Below are 21,948 nucleotides of genomic sequence, written 5' to 3' on the forward strand. Positions count from 1 at the left end.
AGATGTTTTCCTGACCCCAGGGCCAGAATTCTTAATCTACTTATTTTTGATAGTTATTGACTTTGAGGTTTTATGAGTAGGAACATTATTCATAAGAACTGAGTCAGAACTTGAAATTGCAAGTGAAAAAGAATCACAGAAACAAAGGAAAGCAAATTTGGGAAGAAGGAATGAAACAACATTAATGGAAAACTCTGTGATTAAAATGTCTTTGTTGCTACAGAAAGTGCAAACTAATCAATAAATGTTTAGAAGCCTGGATAAGAGAAAATTCAGTCAAATCAGGTGGCTTATCTTAATGAACCTGAATCTCCCTTTCAATCTTAAAAATAAACACATTTGGGGGAGGATTCTGGAAATATGGCTGAATAGGTCAGAAAATTTCAAGCTCTCCAGATTTCCCAGGAAAAAAATTTGCATCTCAGAGTGAATATAGGTGAAAAACAGATTTGGGGCAGAACAGGGGTATTCCATGGATTATCATACTGGAAGAAGAATCCCAGGATGGGGATTTTATAGGTGTGAAGTATAAACACCTATAGCCTAACTCCTCAGAAACTGAAATTGGGGAGCCCTGGGTCTATCTGGCTTCTGCTGGAGCCTGAACTTTCACTTCAGGAACAGCCTGGGGTGTGGGCTCTGAGTTTAAGAAGACTGTGAGAATCTCTGTTAATCTAATGCTAGGCCCAGCTGTTCTGCAGAGATGTGGCTCTGGGCAAGAAAGTAGCAGCACATCTGGTGAGTTGCAGAAGCAGTGAGGCAGGGGTGGAAGAGGATTGGAGAAAGCTTTTAGTTTGGGATTCCAGGTCAGAGGGGAGACCTGAAATGAAGTTATAGGTACCCCCATATACCCCAGCATTAGAGTTCCTTCTACTAATAATTTTCATTTAAAAAACATGAGTAAGCAAAGAAGAAAGAACCCAACTGTTGAAATTTATTGGAATAGAGAAGATCAGGATTCGTGTTCAGAGGAGGACACTGAAGTAAAAAAAAATTTTTAAAGCAAAACAAAACAAAACAAACAAACAAACAAAAAGCTCCTTTTACCCTAAAGAGTAATGTTAAATGGTTACCTGCTTGGAAAGAATCTATAGAAGAACTCTAAAAAGACTTCAAAAATCAAATGACAAAGTTGAAGGAAAAAAAAAAATAAGAACCATTTAAAAAAAAAAAAAGATGATGATGGAAAAAAAAAGTTAATCAACTAGAAAAGAGGATATAGAGTCTTTTTTTTTTTTTTTTAATAACTTTTTATTGATAGAACCCATGCCAGGGTAATTTTTTACAGCATTATCCCTTGCACTCACTTCTGTCCCGACTTTTCCCCTCCTTCCTTCCACCCCCTCCCCCAGATGGCAGGCAGTCCTTTACATGTTGAATAGGTTACAGTATATCCTAGATACAATATACATGTGCAGAACCAAACAGTTTTCTTGTTGCACAGGGAGAATTGGATTCAGAAGGTATAAATTACCCGGGAAGAAAAACAAAAATGCAAGCAGTTTATATTCATTTCCCAGTGTTCTTTCTTTGGGTGTAGCTGCTTCTGTCCATCCTTGATCAATTGAAACTGAATTAGCTCTCTTTATTGAAGAGATCCACTTCTATCAGAATACATCCTCAAACAGTATCGTTGTTGAGGTATATAATAATCTCCTGGTTCTGCTCATTTCACTTAGCATCAGTTCATGTAAGTCTTTCCAGTCGTCTCTGTATTCATCCTGCTGGTCATTCCTTACAGAACAATAATATTCCATAATGTTCATATACCACAATTTACTCATTCTCCAATTGATGGGCATCCATTCATTTTCCAGCTTCTAGCCACTACAAATAGGGCTGCCACAAACATTTTGGCACATACAGGTCCCTTTCCCTTCTTTAGTATCTCTTTGGGGTATAAGCCCAGTAGAAACACTGCTGGATCAAAGGGTATGCACATTTTGATAATTCTTTGAGCATAGTTCCAAATTGCTCTCCAGACTGGCTGGATGTGTTCACAATTCCAGAGGATATAGAGTCTAAAAGAAGAAAATAATTCTTTGAAAACTGAAATTGGGCAAGAAGAAGCCAATGAAATTATGAGACTGAGAAATAACAAACTACACTGTAAAGGATAAAAAGCAATAGAACAGAATGTGAAACATCTTATAAGTAAAAACAGCATATCTGCAGAACAGATGAAAAGAAAAATATAAGGATAATTGCACTACCTGAGTACCATGATCCAAAACAAAATAACCATGAAAGAGTAATGCAAGAAATAATCAAAGAAAATTGTCCTTGAATGATAGGAGAAAATAAAAATAGAAAAAAATCCATCAATCACCACCTCAAAGAGATAATTATGTGGAAAACATATAGGAATATTTTTGCCAAATTTTGAAACTCCTGATCAAAGAAAAAATTTTGCAAGAAACAAATTTTTTTTAAAATTTTATTTTATTTATTAATAACTTTATATTGACAGAATCCATGCCAGGGTAATTTTTTTTACAACATTATCCCTTGCACTCGTTTCTGTTCTGATTTTTCCCCTCCCTCCCTCCACCCCCTCCCCTAGATGGCAAGCAGTCCTATATATGTTAGATATGTTGCAGTATATCCTAGATACAATATATGTTTGCAGAACCGAACAGTTCTCTTCTTGCACAGGGAGAATTGGATTCAGAAGGTAAAAATAATCCGGGAAGAAAAACAAAGATGCAGATAGTTCACATTCGTTTCCCAGTCTTCTTTCTTTGGGTGTAGCTGCTTCTGTCCATCATTTATCAATTGAAACTCAGTTAGGTCTCTTTGTCAAAGAAGTCCACTTCCATCAGAATACATCCTCATACAATATCTTTGTCGAAGTGTATAATGATCTCCTGGTTCTGCTCATTTCACTTAGCATCAGTTCATGTAAGTCTCTCCAAGCCTCTCTGTATTCATCCTGCTGGTCATTTCTTACAGAACAATAATATTCCGTAACATTCATATACCACATTTTACCCAGCCATTCTCCAATTGATGGGTATCCATTCAATTTCCAGTTTCTAGCCACTACAAACAGGGCTGCCACAAACATTTTGGCACATACAGTTCCCTTTCCCTTCTTTACTATTTCTTTGGGATATAAGCCCAATAGAAACACTGCTGGATCAAAGGGTATGCACAATTTGATAACTTTTTGGGCATAATTCCAGATTGCTCTCCAGAATGGTTGGATTCCTTCACAAGACCACCAACAATGCATCAGTGTCCCAGTTTTCCCGCATCCCCTCCAACATTCATCATTATTTTTTCCTGTCATCTTAGCCAATCTGACAGGTGTGTAGTGGTATCTCAGAGTTGTCTTAATTTTCATTTCTCTGGTCAATAATGATTTGGAACACTCTTTCATATGAGTGGTAATAGTTTCAATTTCATCATCTGAAAATTGTCTGTTCATATCCTTTGATCATTTATCAATTGGAGAATGGCTTGATTTCTTATAAATTAGAGTTAGTTCTCTATGTATTTTGGAAATGAGGCCTTTATCAGAACCTTTAACTGTAAAGATGTTTTCCCAGTTTGTTGCTTCCCTTCTAATCTTGTTTGCATTAGTTTTGTTTGTACAAAGACTTTTTAATTTGATATAATCAAAATTTTCTATTTTGTGATCAGTAATGGTCTCTGGTTCATCTCTGGTCACAAATTTCTTTCTCCTCCATAAGTCTGAGAGATAAACTATCCTATGTTCCTCTAATTTGTTTATAATCTCATTCTTTATGCCTAGGTCATGGACCCATTTCGATCTTATCTTGGTATGTGGTGTTAAGTGTGGGTCCATGACTAATTTCTGCCATACTAATTTCCAGTTATCCCAGCAGTTTTTATCAAATAATGAATTTTTATCCCAAAAGTTAGGATCTTTGGGTTTGTCAAACATTAGATTGCTATAGTTGACTATTCTGTCTTGTGAACCTAACCTTTTCCACTGCTCAACTAATCTATTTCTTAGCCAATACCAAATGGTTTTGGTAACTGCTGCTTTATAATATGATTTTAGATCAGGTACAGCTAGGCCGCCTTCATTTGATTTTTTTTTTCATTAATTCCCTTGAGATTCTCGACTTTTTATTATTCCATATGAATTTTGTTGTTATTTTTTCTAGATCATTAAAATATTTTCTTGGAAGTCTGATTGGTATAGCACTAAATAAATAGATTGGTTAGGGAGTATTGTCATCTTTATTATATTCGCTCGGCCTATCCAAGAGCACTTAATATTTTTCCAATTATTTAAGTCTGACTTTATTTGTGTGGAGACTTTTTTTTGTAATTTTGCTCATATAATTCCTGACTTTCCTTTGGTAGATAGATTCCCAAATATTTTATGCTATCAACAGTTATTCTGAATGGAATTTTTCTTTGTATCTCTTGTTGTTGAATTTTGTTGGTGATGTATAAAAATGCTGAGGATTTATGGGGATTTATTTTGTATCCTGCAACTTTGTAAAAGTTATGAATTATTTCTAATAGCTTTTTAGTAGAATCTCTGGGGTTCACTAAGTATACCATCATATCATCTGCAAGGAGTGATAGTTTGGTTTCCTCATTGCCTATTCTAATTCCTTTAATCTCCTCAACTCTTAGTGCGGAGGCTAGCGTTTCTAATACAATATTGAATAATAATAGTGATAGTGGGCAACCTTGCTTCATTCCAGATCTTACTGGGAAACGTTCCAGTTTTTCCCCATTGCATATGATACTTACTGATGGTTTTAAATATATACTCCTGACTATTTTAAGGAAAAGTCCTTTTATTCCTATGCTCTCAAGTGTTTTTATTAGGAATGGCTGTTGGATTTTACCAAATGCTTTTTCTGCATCTATTGAGATGATCATATGGTTTTTGTTTGTTTGGTTATTGATATAGTCAATTATGCTAATAGTTTTCATAATATTGAACCAGCCCTGCATTCCTGGTATAAATCCTACTTGGTCATAGTGTATTATCCTGGAGATGATTTTCTGTAATCTTTTTGCTAATATTTTATTTAAGATTTTAGCATCAATATTCATTAGGGAGATTGGTCTATAATTTTCTTTCTCTGTTTTCAGCCTACCTGATTTAGGTATCAGTACCATGTCTGTGTCATAAAAGGAGTTTGGTAGGACTCCTTCAATCCCTATTTTTTCAAATAGTTTATTTAGCATTGGAGTTAATTGTTCTTTAAATGTTTGATAGAATTCACATGTAAATCCATCTGGTCCTGGGGATTTTTTCTTAGGGAGTTGATTGATAGTTTGTTCTATATCTTTTTCTGAGATGGGAGTGTTTAGGATATTTACTTCTTCCTCTGTTAGTTTGGGCAAACTATATTTTTGGAGGTATTCTTCTATTTCATTTAAGTTGTAGAATTTATTGGCATAAAGTTAGGCAAAGTAACTCCTAATTATTGTTCTAATTTCCTCTTCGTTAGTGGCAAGTTCTCCCTTTTCATTTTTAAGACTAACAATTTGATTTTCCTCTTTCCTTTGTTAAATTAGATTTACTAAGGGTTTGTCTATTTTGTTGGTTTTTTTCATAGAACCAACTCTTGAGTTTTATTAATTAATTCAATAGTTTTTTTTACTTTCAATTTTATTGATCTCTCCTTTTATTTTTAGAATTTCAAGTTTAGTGTTTGGGGGCTTTTGATCTGTTCCTTTTCTAGCATTTTTAGTTGCAAGCCCAATTCATTGACCTTCTCTTTCTCTATTTTATACAAATAGGCCTCTAGAGATATGAAATTTCCCCTTATAACCGCTTTGGCTGCATCCCATACATTTTGGTATGATGTCTCATTGTTATCGTTTTCTTGGGTGAAGTTATTAATTATGTCTATGATTTGCTGTTTCATCCAATCATTCTTTAGTATGAGATTATTTAGTTTCCAATTATTTTTTGGTCTACTTTCCCGTGGCTTTTTATTGAATGTAATTTTCAATGCATCGTGGTCTGAAAAGGATGCATTTACTATTTCTGCCTTACTGCATTTGAATTTGAGGTTTTTATGTCCTAATATATGGTCAATTTTTGTATAAGTTCCATGAACTGCTGAAAAGAAGGTGTACCCCTTTCTGTCCCCATTACATTTTCTCCAGAGATCTATCATATCTAATTTTTCTAGTATTCTATTTATCTCTATGACTTCTTTCTTATTTATTTTGTGGTTTGATTTATCTAATTCTGAGAGTGCAAGGTTGAGATCTCCCACTATTATAGTTTTGCTGTCTATTTCTTCTTGCAGCTCTCTTAATTTCTCTTTTAAGAATTTAGATGCTACACCACTTGGTGCATATATGTTTAATACTGATCTTGCTTCATTATCCATGCTACCCTTTAGCAAGATATAGTGCCCTTCCTTATCTCTTTTAATTAGATCAATTTTTGCTTTAGCTTGATCTGAGATCAGGATGGCTACCCCTGCTTTTTTGATTTCACCTGAAGTATAGTAGATTTTGCTCCAACCTTTTACCTTTAACCTGCATGTACCTCCCTGCTTCAGGTATGTTTCCTGTAAACAACATATTGTAGGATTCTGGCTTTTAATTCATTCTGCTAACCGCTTCCTCTTTATGGGGGAGTTTACCCCGTTCACATTTATGGTTAAAATGACCAATTCTGTTTTACTTGCCATCTTGTTAACCCCTGTTTATGCTTTTCTCCCTTCTTTCCCCTTCCCCCCCCTTCCCAGTATTAAGCTTGTGAGCACCACTTGCTTCTCACAGCCCTCCCTTTTTAGTATCCCTTCCCCCCCTTAGAGTTCCTCCCCCTATCTTACCCCTTTCCCTCCCAGTTTCCGTATTCCCTTCCACTTAGCTTATTCCTTCCCTTTTCACTTTTCCCTTCTCACTTTTCAATGAGGTGGGAGAAGTTTCACCATAGATTGAATATGTCTAAAATTTTTCTCTTAAAGCCAATTCTGAAAGCAGTAAAATACTCACTATATTCATCCCTCTCCATTCTTTCTCTCAGATATAATAGGTTTTCTTTGCCTCTTCATGAGATGTAGTGCCCCCACTTTACCCTTTTTCGGGTACAATGTCCTTTCCACATCTAGTTTCTAGAACAAGGTATATTTGTATTCTTTATACATCTTTATAGCCGAAATATAGATCCCAAGATTAATCTTTACCTTTTTAGATTTCTCTTGAGTTCTGTACTTGTAGATCAAACTTTTTGTTAAGTTCTGGCTTTTTCATCAAAAATAGGTGAAATTCGCTTACTTTTAAATTACTTCTATGAGGTTCATCTGTGCTGAGGAGCAGATGATCTCCTCCTTTGGGGATTTACCTGGAGACTGTCTGTTTTTAGTCTCCTCAGGATTTGGAGTCTGCTCTCTATCTGTATAGAAGCTGTCAAGGGTTAAAGTCCTCTTCAATTTTTTGCTCATTTTGTCAAAGAATCAAAGACTAGCAAAGAAAAAAAAGAAAGAACCTTTAAATGGAGTCTGCTTTTTTGGGGTGAGGGGCTGGGTGATGTTACCGAGCTTCCTGTACAGACTGCGGGGGGCAGCAGTGAGGCACTAGCCCGACTGTGCTGCGCCTGTGCTCTGAGACTCCGAGAGAGTGCTGAGACACTGTGGGGGAGGGGTGGCCAGGTCCTGAGAGACTCCAGCTGTTCGGGTTGTATTCTTCACCCCGGGTGTTTTTAGCTTCTCTACTGGGCTGCTGGCTTGCTTCCAGGGCAAAGTATCCAGTCCTGTAGCAAAACTCTCCCCACAGAGACGGCTGTGATCACACCCCACCCCCTCTCTGCTCTGCTCCCATGCTCTCACTGCCGCTGCCCTCAGTCTGCGCCCGATCTAAAACCATCCCAGCCCTCGAGCAAAAACAGACCTTTCTCAGCGAGTTTCAATGATGTCTTCTCTTGGTAACTCTTTGTGGGGTTTTTTTCAGTCAAGCATTAATTCAGAGGCTTGTAATGAAATGGATAATGAGAGAAAACACGGAGCTTACACAGCTGTGTGCCTCCTCTCCGCCATCTTGGCCGGAAGTCCAACAAAAATTTTTTTAAAAAAATATGCTGTAGTTACCATTAGAATTGTACAGGATTTATCAGCAGTTAACAATAAAAAACTGCTGGTCCTGGAAGGATGTGTGGTGTGTGTGTGTGTATGTCAAAAAAAGTAGACCTACAACTAAAATTTCATATCCAACAAAACTATCCATAATATTGAACAAAAAGAAAATACATTCAATGAACTTGCAGATTTTTAGGATTTTGTCTCAACTAAATCTGAACTTAATAGACAATTTAACATTACAAAGGCAATATCAAAGATTAATTTCAAGGAACTCAATGTAGACGAATTGTTTTTTGCATGTAAATGTATACTATGTTTTTACGATTGACATCAATAATTGGGTAGAAATATTGGGGCAGAATTAAGTGTGATCTTACTCTAAAATAGAAACTGTCTATGAAAAGGTAAAAATAGTAATTATGGAATGTGAGTGAGATGCAAAGGAAGAAGTGAAACAGAGGCATTGAGGCATAGGGAGGAGGTCTGGTAGTTCTGAAAACCTGTTCATATCAGGAATGAATTAAATAGGGAGAATTACATAAATATGCCCCTCCAAAATCTCTAAAGAAATAAGGAGGAAGGGAATAGGATAAGGTGGGGTATAGAAGAATGTGTAGATTTATGGCAATGGGACAAAGTATATAGGTTAATGAGAAAGAGATAAAAAGGGAAGGATAAAAAGGATGGAGAGAGAAGATAAGAGAGGGAACCATGGGAAGGGAGTTAAGTAATAGCAAGCCAAGTTGAGCAGAATCAAAATAGAAACATTAGCAGGGATAGGAAATATGAAATATGCACAAATACTTCAACAAGATTCAGGAATAGAATTTATCAGAAAAAAAAGTATGGCTAGTAATCATTGATCTCAAAGTCAAACTTAAAGATTCAATCAAGAGAGAAATCTATATTATGTCGGCTATATCATGTTTATGTGTAAATGCATATATATATGTGTGTGTCTTGTATCTGGGTATGTATTCAGTGTGTGGGTGTGAATGAAAAAATATACATATGTATATTATTATGTATATCATCTCTTTTTCTCTGTCTCTGTCTTTCTCTCTGTGTGTTTTTCTATCTCTCTCTCTCCCTTGCTTAAGTGTAGTTTGCTTGAGAGAGATGGAGGGGGATGACAGGGGAAAAAAGAATAAAGTAAAAAGTGCACAGCAGAGAACAAAGGAAAAACCTACAAAGAAGCAAAGAAAAGATGAACAGTCAAGAATAAAATCTCTTCTGTTATTGTATATGCTTGCTTGAAATGAAAATTTATTATTAATATATTTTGAATTCTCTGATGTTCAGCTAGATATAGTATTTTGTTTTCCTTTTCTGTCTTTTTCTATCTTGTTTTTTTCTTATTTTGTATTTAGTTTAATAAAAAAAAGTTTAAAATTAAAATCTAGAAAAGAACTTAAAAAAAAAAAAACCACAGCATTTTCTTCCCACTTCTCACATACATTCACTTTTAGAATGTTGGAGTATCCTGGTAATAAAAGAGGGGAATAGCATATAAGATGTAAAGTGCTTCAGCAGAGAAGCAAAAAGTTTATATGTTGCTAATTTAGCAAATAATAAAAGAGTGAAGCAAGGGAAACTTAACTTCTCTGCAAATCTACAAAGCAGTAGGGTAAGATTTGAACCATAATTAATGACTCAGAATCTCCATAGTAGTATATGGAGTAGTACACAAAGCACTTTACCATTTTCATCCAGGATATAATCCTAGCTTATCTTTCTTAATAGAAGGCATGACATCTAATACTGAGAGATGAAAATACCAATGACATCTCCAAATATAAAACAATGACATGTTTTTGTACTTTATGCAAGGCATTCCCAACTTATCATTTTTTAAATCTACAATTAACACAGTGAAAGGAACAGATTCTGGAATTAGAGGACCTCTGTTCAAATCCCATCTCTGAAGCTTTCTATCTCTGTAACACTACAAGTACTTAGCTTCCCTGAGCCTCAGATTTCTTATATTTCTAATGACTGGATTGGGCTAAATGGCTCTTGAAGTTCTTTATGACCCTATGTCCTGTGATCATATGAAGATGACATCAAACAAAAAGAATGTTCTAAAAAGTCCTAGAATTGTATATTTAAGAATAACTTATTATTGAATCAAAAATTATTTTGATGGAAAAAATATCAAAAAATATTAACTTTTATATTCTTTTTGATGATTATTACATACCTTCCTTCAAATTGTTTATATATTAAAGAGCAACTTATTGAATCAGAAATTATTTTGAAGGAAAACCCTCAAAAATACTAACTTATGTTGTTGTTGTTGATTATCACACACCTTTCTTTAAATTAGGTCCAATGCTCCTGATTTATTCATGAACAACAAATAAATAAAAGTAGAACTAAGAAGTAGTGATAATGTTGTAGTATTTGATGTTCATATGGTAAATAATTTTTTACTTAAAACATCTTCTACATGATAATGACAAGAGCAGTCAATATGAAACACATAGTATTCTTTGAGGAAACAGTTTTTTACCCCATTGCAGTTTTGCAGTCTTAAAATCCATTATAATCTCAAGAAAATAGAATGACTTCTGAGAGATGTAAACCTTTTACTTTGGGATTTCATTGGATTTTTCCATGCCTTCCTGCCGTAAGAGTTATACCATTGGGAAATCTCATTGTCCTGCAAAATAATATCATCCTTAGTATTCACATCTCAACTTTTTGAATGCCCCTCTTATTGCATCCTCTAATAAAGGGGCAGAGTCATGAGTTTCAAAATCTCCATTTAAGGAGAGAGTCTAGCTCCATTTTCTTGCCATTTTCCAATAGCTTCATTGGTTTTGGACTTCTTTGAACTTCTCTGTCATTCTCCTTGTGCCTCTCACTGTTTAGTTTCCTCTTATATGTTGTCTTGCCTTCTCAGCAGGTAGGCTCTCTGAGGACAGAAACTGTCTTTTTATATAAATACCCAATACTTAATATAGGGCCTGGCATAGAGTAGATGCTTAATAGATATTTACTGTTTGATAAGCTAAAACATCTTATTTATAATTTAATGCATCTTATTTATAATTTAATGCACATTTATAATTTAATGCACTATATGGCTCCACCAAAAGCATGTTAAAGCTCCTTTATTTGTTTAAATCTTTCAACAATGTTATAAAAATAATAGTTGGTCTATAGTGTAAAATTCTTAAATATTTTTAAAAAAATATTTGACTTAAAGATTGAATGTGGAGAACTTATTAACTCAGTGGGTGAAAGCAATGCATAGAAATACTTTTGTGGCCTTCAGGGAAGATATACGAAGTATAAAGATATCAAAGAAAAGGTTGTGACCTGATATATCAAGAGACTTATTAGTATCCTGGAATCAAAGCTGAATTAGAAGAATACATTTGGATAATTAATGGCTATGAAATACTAGTCCTAACATGCTCCTGTAGAACTGAAAAACTGACCATAACAAATTTAGAAAGTATCCAAATAAAAGTCCATGCACTGTTATTGCTGTTTCTTTTTTTTTTTTTTAACAATAACTAGCATTACTTGCATAAAATAAAGAGAAGATCAGTGAATTGGGCTTGCAACTAAAAAAGCTAGAAAAAGCACATTAAAAACCTCCAATCAAATACCAAACTTGAAATTCTTGAAAATAAAAGGAGAGATTAATAAAATTGAAAGTAAAAAATTTATTGAATTAATAAATAAAACTAAAAGTTGGTTTTATGAAAAAACCAACAAAATAGATAAACCTTTAGTAAATTTGATTAGAAAAAGGAAAGAGGAAAATCAAATTGTTAGTCTTAAAAATGAAAAGGGAGAACTTTCCACCAATAAAGAGGAAGATAAAGCAAAAATTAGGAGTTGCTTTACCCAACTTTATGCCAAATGTGTGAAATGAAGCAATAGCTACAAAAATATGGATTGCCTAGATTAACAGAGGAGGAAATAAATTGCTTAAATAGTCCTATTTCAGAAAAAGAAATAGAACAATTATTAATCAACTCCCTAAGAAAAAATCCCCAGGACCAGATGGATTTATGTGTGAATTCTACCAAACATTTAAAGAACAATTAACTCCAATAAACTATTTGAAAAAATAGAGAATGAAAGATTCCTACCAAATTCCTTTTATGACACAAATTGTATTGATACCTAAACCAAGTAGGATGAAAACAATGAAAAAAAATTACAGACCAATCTCCATAATGAATATTGATGCAAAAATCTTAAATAAAATATTAGCAAAGAGATTACAGAAAATCATCCCAGGATAATACACCATAGCCAAGTATGATTTAAATCAGGAATTCAGGGCTGGTTCAATATTAGGGAAACTATTAGCATAATTGTCTTTATCAATAACCAAATTAACAAAAATTGATTATCTCAATAGATGCAGAAAAAGCATTTGCTAAATCCAGCACTCATTTCTATTAAAAACACTAGAGAATATAGGACTAATTGGACTCTTTCTTAAAATAGTAGCATCTATTTAAAACTATCAGTAAGCTTCATATGTAATGGGGATAAACTAGAACCATTCCCAGTAAGATCAGGCATGAAACAAAGTTGCCCACTATCAGCATTACTATTCAGTATTGTATTTGAAATATTAACTTTGGCAATAAGAGATGAAAAAGAGATTAGAGGAATTAGAGTAGGTAATGAGGAAACCAAATTATCACTCTTTGCAGATGATATGATGGTATACTTAAAAGAATCTCAGAATCAACTAAAAAGCTATTAGAAATTATCCACAACTTTAGCAAAGTTGCAGGATACAAAATAAATCCACATAAATCATCAGCATTTTTACATATTACCAACAAAGTCCAGCAGCAAGAGATACAATAAGAAATTCCATTCAAAATAACTGTTGATAGTACAAAATATTTGGGAATCTATCTGCCAAGGGAAAGTCAGGAACTATATGAGCAAAACTACAAAACATTTTTCACACAAATTAAGTCAGATCCAAACAATTGGAAAAATGTCAAATGCTCTTGGATAGGTCAAATGAATATAATAAAGATGACAATAATGCCTAAACCAATCTATTTATTTAGTGCTATGCCAATCAAACCCGAAGACTCCAGCATTTAGGATAAAAATTCACTAATTGACAAAAACTGTCGGGAAAATTGGAAACTAGTATGGCAGAAACTAGGCACTGACCCACATATAACACTGTCTACTAAGATAAGGTCAAAATGAGTTCACGATCTAGGCATAAAGAGTGATATTATTAATAAATTAGAAGAACATAGGATAGTTTACCTCTCAGACCTGTGAAAAAGGAAGGAATTTGTGACCAAAGAAGAACTAGAAGTCATTATTGACCACAAAATAAATAATTTTAATTATATTAAGTTAAAAAGGTTTTGTACAAACAAAACTAATGTAGACAAAATTAGAAAGTAAGCATAAATTGGGAAAATATCATTATATTCAAAGGTTCTGATAAAGGCCTCATTTCCAAAATATATAGAGAATTGACTCAAATGTATAAGAAATCAAGCCATTCTCCAAATGATAAATGGTCAAAGGATATGAACACACAATTTTCAGACAAAAGTTAAAACTATTTCTAATCATATGAAAAGGTGCTCCAAATCACTATTGAGCAGAGAAATGCAAATTAGGACAACTCTGAAATACCACTACACACCTCTCAGATTGGCTAAGATGACAGAAAAAGACAATGACAAATGTTGGAGGGGAGGTGGAAAAACTGGGACACTGATGGTGGAACTGTGCGTGAGTCCAATCATTCTGGAGAGCGGTTTGGAACTATGCTCAAAAAGTTATCAAGCTGTCCATAGCCTTTTACCCAGCAGTATTTCTACTGGGCTTGTATCCATCCCAAAGAGATCTTAAAGGAGGGAAAGGGACACACATGTAGAAAAATGTTTGTGGCAGCCCTTTTTGTAGTGGCTAGAAACTGGAAATTGAATGGATGCCTATCAATTGGATATTGGCTGAGTAAATTATGGTACATGAATGTTATGGAATATTATTGTTCTGTAAGAAATGACCAGCAGGATGATTTCAGAGAGGTCTGGAGAGACTTACATGAATTGATTGATGCTAAGTGAAATGAGCAAAACCAGGAGATCATTATACATTTCAACAATACAATATGAGGATCAGTTCTGATGGAAGTGGCTATCTTCAGCAATGAGAAAATCCAAATCAGTTCCAATTGACCAGTGATGAACAGAACCAGCTACATCTAGTGAAAGAACACTAAAAAATGAGTATGGACCACAATATAGCATTTGCACTCTTTCTGTTATTGCTTGCTTGCAGTTTTGTTTTCCTTCTCAGGTTTTTTTCTTTCTAGATCTGATTTTTCTTGTGCAGCAAGGTAACTGTATAAATACATATAAATATATTGAATTTAACATATAACATATTTAATATGTATTGGACTACCTGCCATCTAGGGCAGGGGTTGGGGGGAAAGAGGGGAAAATTTGGAACAGAAGGTTTTGGAATATGTTTTGTAAATAAAAAGATAGAATAAAATATTTTAATTAAAAAAACAATAACGTGCATTTCCATAATACTTTAAGATTTTCAAAGTGCTTAATTTATATTAACTCATTTGATCTTCATAACAACATGTAATGTCAGTGCATTTATTTTTCCCATTTTGCAGATGAGGAAACTAAGACACATAGAGGAAGGAAAGTTGAAAATAAGCATTTATTGAGTACCTTTGAAAGTGCCAGGAACTGTGCTAAATACTTAACAAGTAATATCTCATTATGTGCTCAGAACAGCCCTATGAGGGATATGTTTTGATTGTCCTCATTTTAGAGTTGAAAGATTAAGTGATCTGGCCAGTAACTACGTGAGGCTGGATTCATACTCAGGTCTTCCTAACTTAAAGTCCCATGTTCAGTCCGCTGCTCTAACTAGTTGACTATCATAGGGCCTTTCAACATTGGACCTCTATTAGAAAGCTTGGTAGTTACTCAGCAAAATGATCAAGACTTGATAAATAATCATAGAATATATGGTAAGCAGAAAACCTACAGAAATACTTCTGGAATAAAAATATATCATGCCATTTAGCAGTAGTTGAGACTAGTAACAGGTGTATTCTATTAGATTTTTAATTTATAAACAAAAGTTATTTTCTCCTAATAGAATGTATGAAAAAAACAAGAACCAAAAAAAAAAAAAAAAAAAGACTCAAAAGCCCTCCCTAGGTAATATCCACATGAATTCTGTCAGGAATATGTTTAAAAAAAAAAAAGAACAAATGGTTGAGTCATATAGGTGTATGAGGAAAAGAATGGTTTAGGATGACAATATAGGACCAGATTTTGCTACCAGTAACTGAAGAAAGCATCAAAGCTCAGTAATCAACAATGATACAAGGAAATGATAGTGTTATCACTGTAGGCTGTAAATATTTAGGAAAGCATGAACTGCCAAGTAGAATTATGCATCAGAAACTTTCTATCGTAAACTAAAACAACAAATTCCTGTACTCCAAATATAAACCTTAAAATATCTGGGAGAATACAATAAACTATACTAAAATTGGACCATCATTACATAATGGACTGTTACAGTTTCCTGTAACATTTTTGTGTACAAATTTAAGAACGTTTTTAGACTATGGGTGTTCGAGCTAACAAAAGGTCAGGGTGAGATATTCCTCCAGCTCAAGATAGTTTAGGAGGTCAGAGCAGTCCATGAAATGAAGGTAAAAGCAGACCGAGAAGCCATGTGAATGAATTATTACATGGGACATGAGTGTTCAAGGAAGTTTATTATCTCTGGTGTGAAGATTGCTATGTTCTTTTCAAAACTGCTTTCTTTAGTGTACACCTGATTCACCCAACTCTCACTTGTGTCTCCAAGAAGCTGTAGCATGCACAGCAGCCACATCCCGATAAACTTTTTCAGCAGGCAGTCTAAACCAAGTTGAAAGTAATCAAGGGGTCTCAAACCTATTGGTGAATTAAGTGGGTGTTTACTCCAAGTATGTGAAAATTTCTGTTGCAGAGTGGATACATAACAATTTATTCCAGCAATCATGAAGGGAACTGAAGCAGGCCCTAAACATCAAAGACCTCAAGGTCTTCAATGCATCCCTGGCCATTGTCAATTGTTTGATTTTTGTCTTGCTACTCTAATGACTCTCCTCCGACTTCTTGTAACTGTCTCTCTTCAGTCCCATTTATGCACGTGTCAAAGGATATCACCTATATCATGAAAAGACAATTAACAGCTTGGTAAAAGAGGCACAAAAATTCTTAAGAAAAATAACACCTTAAAAAAACCAAATCAGCCAAATGGAAAAAGAAATACAAAAATTCACTGATGAAAATAACTCCCCCCAAAAAAACAAAATTGGCCAGATGGAAAATTCACTAAATTCACTAAAGAAAATAATTTCTTAAAAATTGGAATGGGCAAATGGAAACTAATGACTAATTGAGACATCAAGAAATAATAAAAACCAAGTCAAAAAAATGGAAAATCAGAAGGACATGTATTTTTATTTTATTGGAAAAACAATTGACCTGGAAAATAATTAGTGGACTACCTGAAGGTCATGATCAAAGAAAAGAGTCTACAAGGAGTTATCAAGGAAAACTATCCTGATATCTTAGAATCAGAGTGTAAAACAAAATCACAAAAATCCATTGATCACTACCTGAAAGAGGCCCCCAAATGAAATCTTTTAGTAATATTATACTCAAATTTCAGGGTTCCTAGTAGACAGAGAAAATCCATCCAGCAACCTGAAAGAAAGCATTCAAAATACTGTAGTGCCACAATCAGGATCACTCAAGATTTTATGGCTATGAAGTTAAAGGAATAAAGGGCTTGGAATATTATATAAACCGGAATCTCAAAATATATACCAAAATAAGGTCCAAATGGATAAATAAATTAAACATAAAGATTAGCATTTAAAAAATTAGGAGCATGAAAAAATGTATCTGTCAGATCTATGGATAAGGGGAAAATTTATGACCTAATGAAATGGATCAAAGGAAATAAAATAAATAATTTTAATTACATGAAATTATAAGACATTTGCATAGACAGAACTAAGTATGTGGAAATGGGATGAGGAGCATATCAATCATCCGATCATGCCTGCTTTATTTATTTGGGAGCTGTACCAAAGATGTTCTCATTCAATCTCTAGATTATATATTAAAATATGTTCTAATACTAATATTTCACTATCCCACTATTCAGTAGTCTTCAGAACATTAAATATGAAAGTTATAGGAGTATAGCCTATTCTAGGTTTATTTCCCTGAACACCATAAAAAAAAAAAAGAACAATCTTATAATTATACCTGATACTTATATAGCACTTTGAGCTTTCCAAAGTTCTTTACATACATTGTCTCAACGGGATGCACACTACTACCCAGTGAGACACGTACTTATTTTGCTCCCAATTTGAAGAGGAAGAAACTGATCCAAAGAGGGTTCTACCACATATAAATGTATAAAGTATATTGAATTCTGTTCTTTCTGACAAGGATCCAACAATCTTTTAATTATGCATTGCCTCTAGAAGTGTATACTGGAGTTTTTTGTTTGTTTGTTTTAGTGCTTTAACTGGGGAAAGGAGAAGATCTTTAAGACATTAGTTTGAAAGGATGACATAGTGAAGGAAAAGTTGTTCATTTGTTTGTTTTTTTAAGATAGTGGATAACTGAGCATATATGTAGGCATCAGAAAATAATTCTTATTTATTGAGATTAGAGTGTAAAGGAAGAAAGGGTGAATAAAAACAGGAGAGTTCCTGTTTACTCTGACCTTCATGATTAAAATCTTACAGCTAACTTTGATTATTCCCTTTCCCAAATCTCTCACAACCAATCAATAGCCAATGCTTATAAATTTTATTTCTAAATATGTATCCTTTCTATTCCTACTGTCCCAACTCCATTTCAGGCCCTCACATCTATTAATGGTACATTAGTACATTAGCCTTCTAATAGGTCTTTCATATGCTTTTTAAATTTTTTTTATTTTTTACAATTCCATCCTTTACACTGCTATAAGAATTATCTTTCTTAAATGAATAGTAGATTATTTCTCTCTTGCTCAGGTATTTACAATAATTTCCTGTTACCAAGCAAAATGCAAATTCTATTGCCTTGCATTTAAGGCCCTCCACAATCTGGTATAATTCTATATAGCCTTACTGTTTTTCTTTATAAATTCTGTATTCCAGCAAAGCTCAACTATTTTTTACCTTTAACATTGATCTTGTGGGGGCAGCTAGGTGGCACAATGGATAGAGCACCAGTCCTGAAGTTAGGAGGACCCAAGTTCAAATAAGATCTCAGACACTTAACACTTTCTAGCTGTGTGATCCTGGACAAGTCATTTAACTCCAACTGTCTCAGCAAAATAAATAAAATAAAATTGATCTTGTGTTTCATTACTGTGCTTTTCCTCATTCTATTTCCTATTCATGTACTCTTCTCTCTTCTTTTTATCTAAAGTTCTTATCCTTTCATATAGTTCAGTCATAGAGTCCTTTGACATCACTTACCACAACTACCTATTATTTTATAAATGAAGAAATTGAATCCTTGTTAATTGCATTGTCTGATCTCCAGATTACTATCTCCCTCCCCCATATATTTCATATAGTATTTTATTATTCTTTCATCCACTTATCCATTTGTGCTTGCATATTTCAATTAATTGTATTTGTGTTTTACATTTCCACCAGACTGAGTTCCATGATGTGCAAGGACCGTGTTTTACAAAACTAAACTTTGTATTTTTTTCCCTCCAACACCTCCCATGCCTTTGGCCTGAAACAATATTTCGCAAATGGTCATACTTTAATAAGTGTTTCCTGAAGTAATTAATTTTTGTAACACTTTAAGTATTATGATTAATATTTATTTATAAGTATTTAGTTTTCTTAATTATTCTTTTTTAATTCACAGGATAACTGCTTTTTAAAAAACTGCTTAGTGATAATAGTTGGCACAATAGCTAGGTTTTCTGCAGTTCTTTAGGGTTTATAAACTACTTTATGAATTTAATTAAATTTTATATTCACAGTAATCTTGGCAGGGAGCTACTCCATTTTCTCCATATGAAGAAACTGAGGTAGACAGAAATTAAGTGACTTTCCCAGGATCACACAGCTAGTAAGCATATAAGGCCAGATAATTTGTCATACTATGAGATATTATTTCATTTCAGCATTGATTCCTAATCAGAATTGCAAAATGCTTCAACATTTAGTGAAAGGATTTTTGTTTCATTTTGTTTTTAATTAGTTTGAGTCAGAAAACCTGAGTTTCAGTTCCATGTTTCCTTATTAATTTTAGCAAATCTTTAGTAATCTTTCCCTTTACCCAGCTGTTAATTCTCTTTTTATAATTTCATTGCACCACTCCCATTTGTTTCCCCAATTTTTTCTCTACCACTCTTACATGATTTTGAAAATGATTATTAGGATTTCTATGAATTCTTATTGGGCTTTTTGTCTAGTTCACTTTTTTCCCCCTCTGAGGCTTTCTTTGTAACTGTTTTGATTAGATCTTCATCTTAGTTTGTGTCTTGATCTTCCCTATCACCACAGTAACTTTTTTTTTATTATCAGGTTCTTCTTTTTATTAAATGTTTATTCATTTTTCTAGTATTTTTCTTTCTTTTTCTTTTAGTTAGGCAGTTGGGATTAAGTGACTTGCCCCTAGAATCACAGAGATAATAAGTGTTTCTTAGTCAGATTTGAACTCAGGTCCTCTGACTTCAAGGTGGGTGACTCTATCTACTGCACCATCTAGTTGCCCCCTGCAATTTATTTCTTTACTTTGAATTTTATGTTAAAGTTGGGCTATATTCACTTAGGGAAAGGAGGGTGCTATCTCAAAATTCAGACTTTTTGATGTCATAGTTCCAGTGTGTTTGTTGAGTTTTTAATGTTTCCTAAGTTATATTGTCACCAGGAAAGACATCTGATTCTTGGTAGCTGCAAGTATTTTTTCTTGTCAGGCCCCTGCTCCTTTGTAACTATAAGTGCTCCTCTCCTGAACTACAACTAAGAAGTGGATATGGGCAGTGGAGTTATTAAATAGAGCTCAGTCCTATAAATGCTAGCATAAGTGTTTCTTGTTTACTTTTTTCCTGACCATTTGTCCAATCTACTTAGCATCTCTGGGCTGAAAGTTCCCCAAACTGCTGTAAATATCATTGCAGTCATCTCTAAGGTCCCCAGCTACTGCTGCCATCATGTACATTCCAAGCCAACCCCTGTCTGTCGTTGACCTTTTATTGGCTCTGTCACTCCAGAATTTGATTTGGGGCATTATTTTGTATGGAAACACTGGCAGAACAGGGCTGCAGTGTTTTCTCTACTCAGTTATCTTGGTTCTGTCTCTAGTAGCATAGTCATGTAAGAATTATGTCAGGAACACCAAAATCTAAAGTCAGTTTAGAAGCATGATAATGCTAGGGATAATTATAAATGTTTTAGCTAATTTCATTGCAAGAGTAAAATACAACTTGATAAGATTTACTTAGGATGTATGGGCTGCTACTAACTGACAGTGGTAAGTAATCTGAACTACTGAGCTCTTATTTTGCTTTTTTATCACTTCAAAGGAAATGATTTTTTGATTGGCAGGAATAATATTAATGACATACTTCTCAGATATGCAGATGATAAAAAATTTGGAGTGTAGGCTAATGTACTTAAAAGCAGATTCTGGATACAGAAAGATCTCAGCAGACTAAAGTGTTGGGTCATATAGATTGAATTTTAATAGACCTAACTAAATTCCTATACTTGTATTCAAAAACAGTTTCATAAATAGAGCTAAGGTGCCATCAAGCTACTCAACAATTCCTATAAAACTAGATCTAAGGATTTTAGCATATTATAAATTCAATATGTTCTGCAATATAATATGATATGATTGTACCTAAAATTAATGTGATCTTGGACTGCATTTAGAGAAAGTGTCCCAAATAAGGGAAATCATTGTTCTGCCTATGCCATATCTGGAATATTATGTTCAATTCTAGGGGCCATGTTCTAGGAAAGACATTAACAAGCTAGAAACCATCTAGAAGAAGAGGATCTGGATGGTGACCTATCGAGAGAATATTGCCTCATTAGAAATCAGTGAAAGGAATTAAAAGTGCTTTAACCTGGAGAATGGAAAACATTGAGAAAGAGACCTGACTGTCTCTGTCTGACATGCTGTCTTTCGGAAGAAGTAGATTTGTTCTTTTTATTCTCTACAGGACAGAACTAAGAATAATTATTGGATATTATAAAGTGGTAGATTTAGATATGATAGAAAGGAAAACTTAAGAGTAGAATGGGCAGAGGAAGTGGTGTATTGTCCCATACTGGAGCCTTTCAAACGGAAGCAGTGTGAACACTGGGGAGATTCATGGTTTTCTTCAGCTACATACAGATTGCTTGGATTGTCCTTTGACGTTCTGTTCTTAGAGTCTATGATGAGGAAGCACTTTTCAGGTTTATTTATAAAGTGCACTTTTAAAATTAAATTAATTTGATTTTGGCATGACATTTTACTGTGCTTCTTAACAGTGATTAATTTTGTATTTTATGTACAAAAGCAGTGAAAGATATTTGTTTTATAAGAACAAAATATTAATAGCATTAGCATTTGATAATATTAATTGTGTTTTTAATAATTGGTTTAGGGATGAAGACATGCAAAGTTTGGCCAGTTTGATGAGTATGAAGCAGGCTGACATTGGCAATTTAGATGACTTTGAAGAGGACAATGAAGATGATGAAGAAAACAGAGTGAACCAAGAAGAAAAGGCTGCAAAAATTACAGGTTGGCCTTATCATATCATAACACAAAGTTGTTGTTTTTTTGTTTGTTTGTTGCTTTGTTTTGACCTGGGATGATGGTGGTATGGA

At 33.9% G+C, this 21,948-nt stretch overlaps 1 protein-coding gene across 15 annotated transcripts in view; it reads left to right on the plus strand.

Annotated features, from left to right (window-relative positions):
- EHBP1 (EH domain binding protein 1) overlaps positions 1 to 21,948 on the plus strand; it is a 394,259-nt gene that overhangs the window by 148,316 nt on the left and 223,995 nt on the right. For all 15 annotated transcript variants that reach the window (XM_051975359.1, XM_051975374.1, XM_051975362.1 and 12 more), the window contains one exon: positions 21,723 to 21,862. In XM_051975359.1, coding sequence (XP_051831319.1) covers positions 21,723 to 21,862 — 140 coding nt within the window. The remainder of the gene's footprint in view (positions 1 to 21,722; positions 21,863 to 21,948) is intronic.

The sequence above is a fragment of the Antechinus flavipes genome, chromosome 2 (genome assembly GCF_016432865.1).
Source record: "Antechinus flavipes isolate AdamAnt ecotype Samford, QLD, Australia chromosome 2, AdamAnt_v2, whole genome shotgun sequence".
Lineage (NCBI taxonomy): Eukaryota > Metazoa > Chordata > Mammalia > Dasyuromorphia > Dasyuridae > Antechinus > Antechinus flavipes.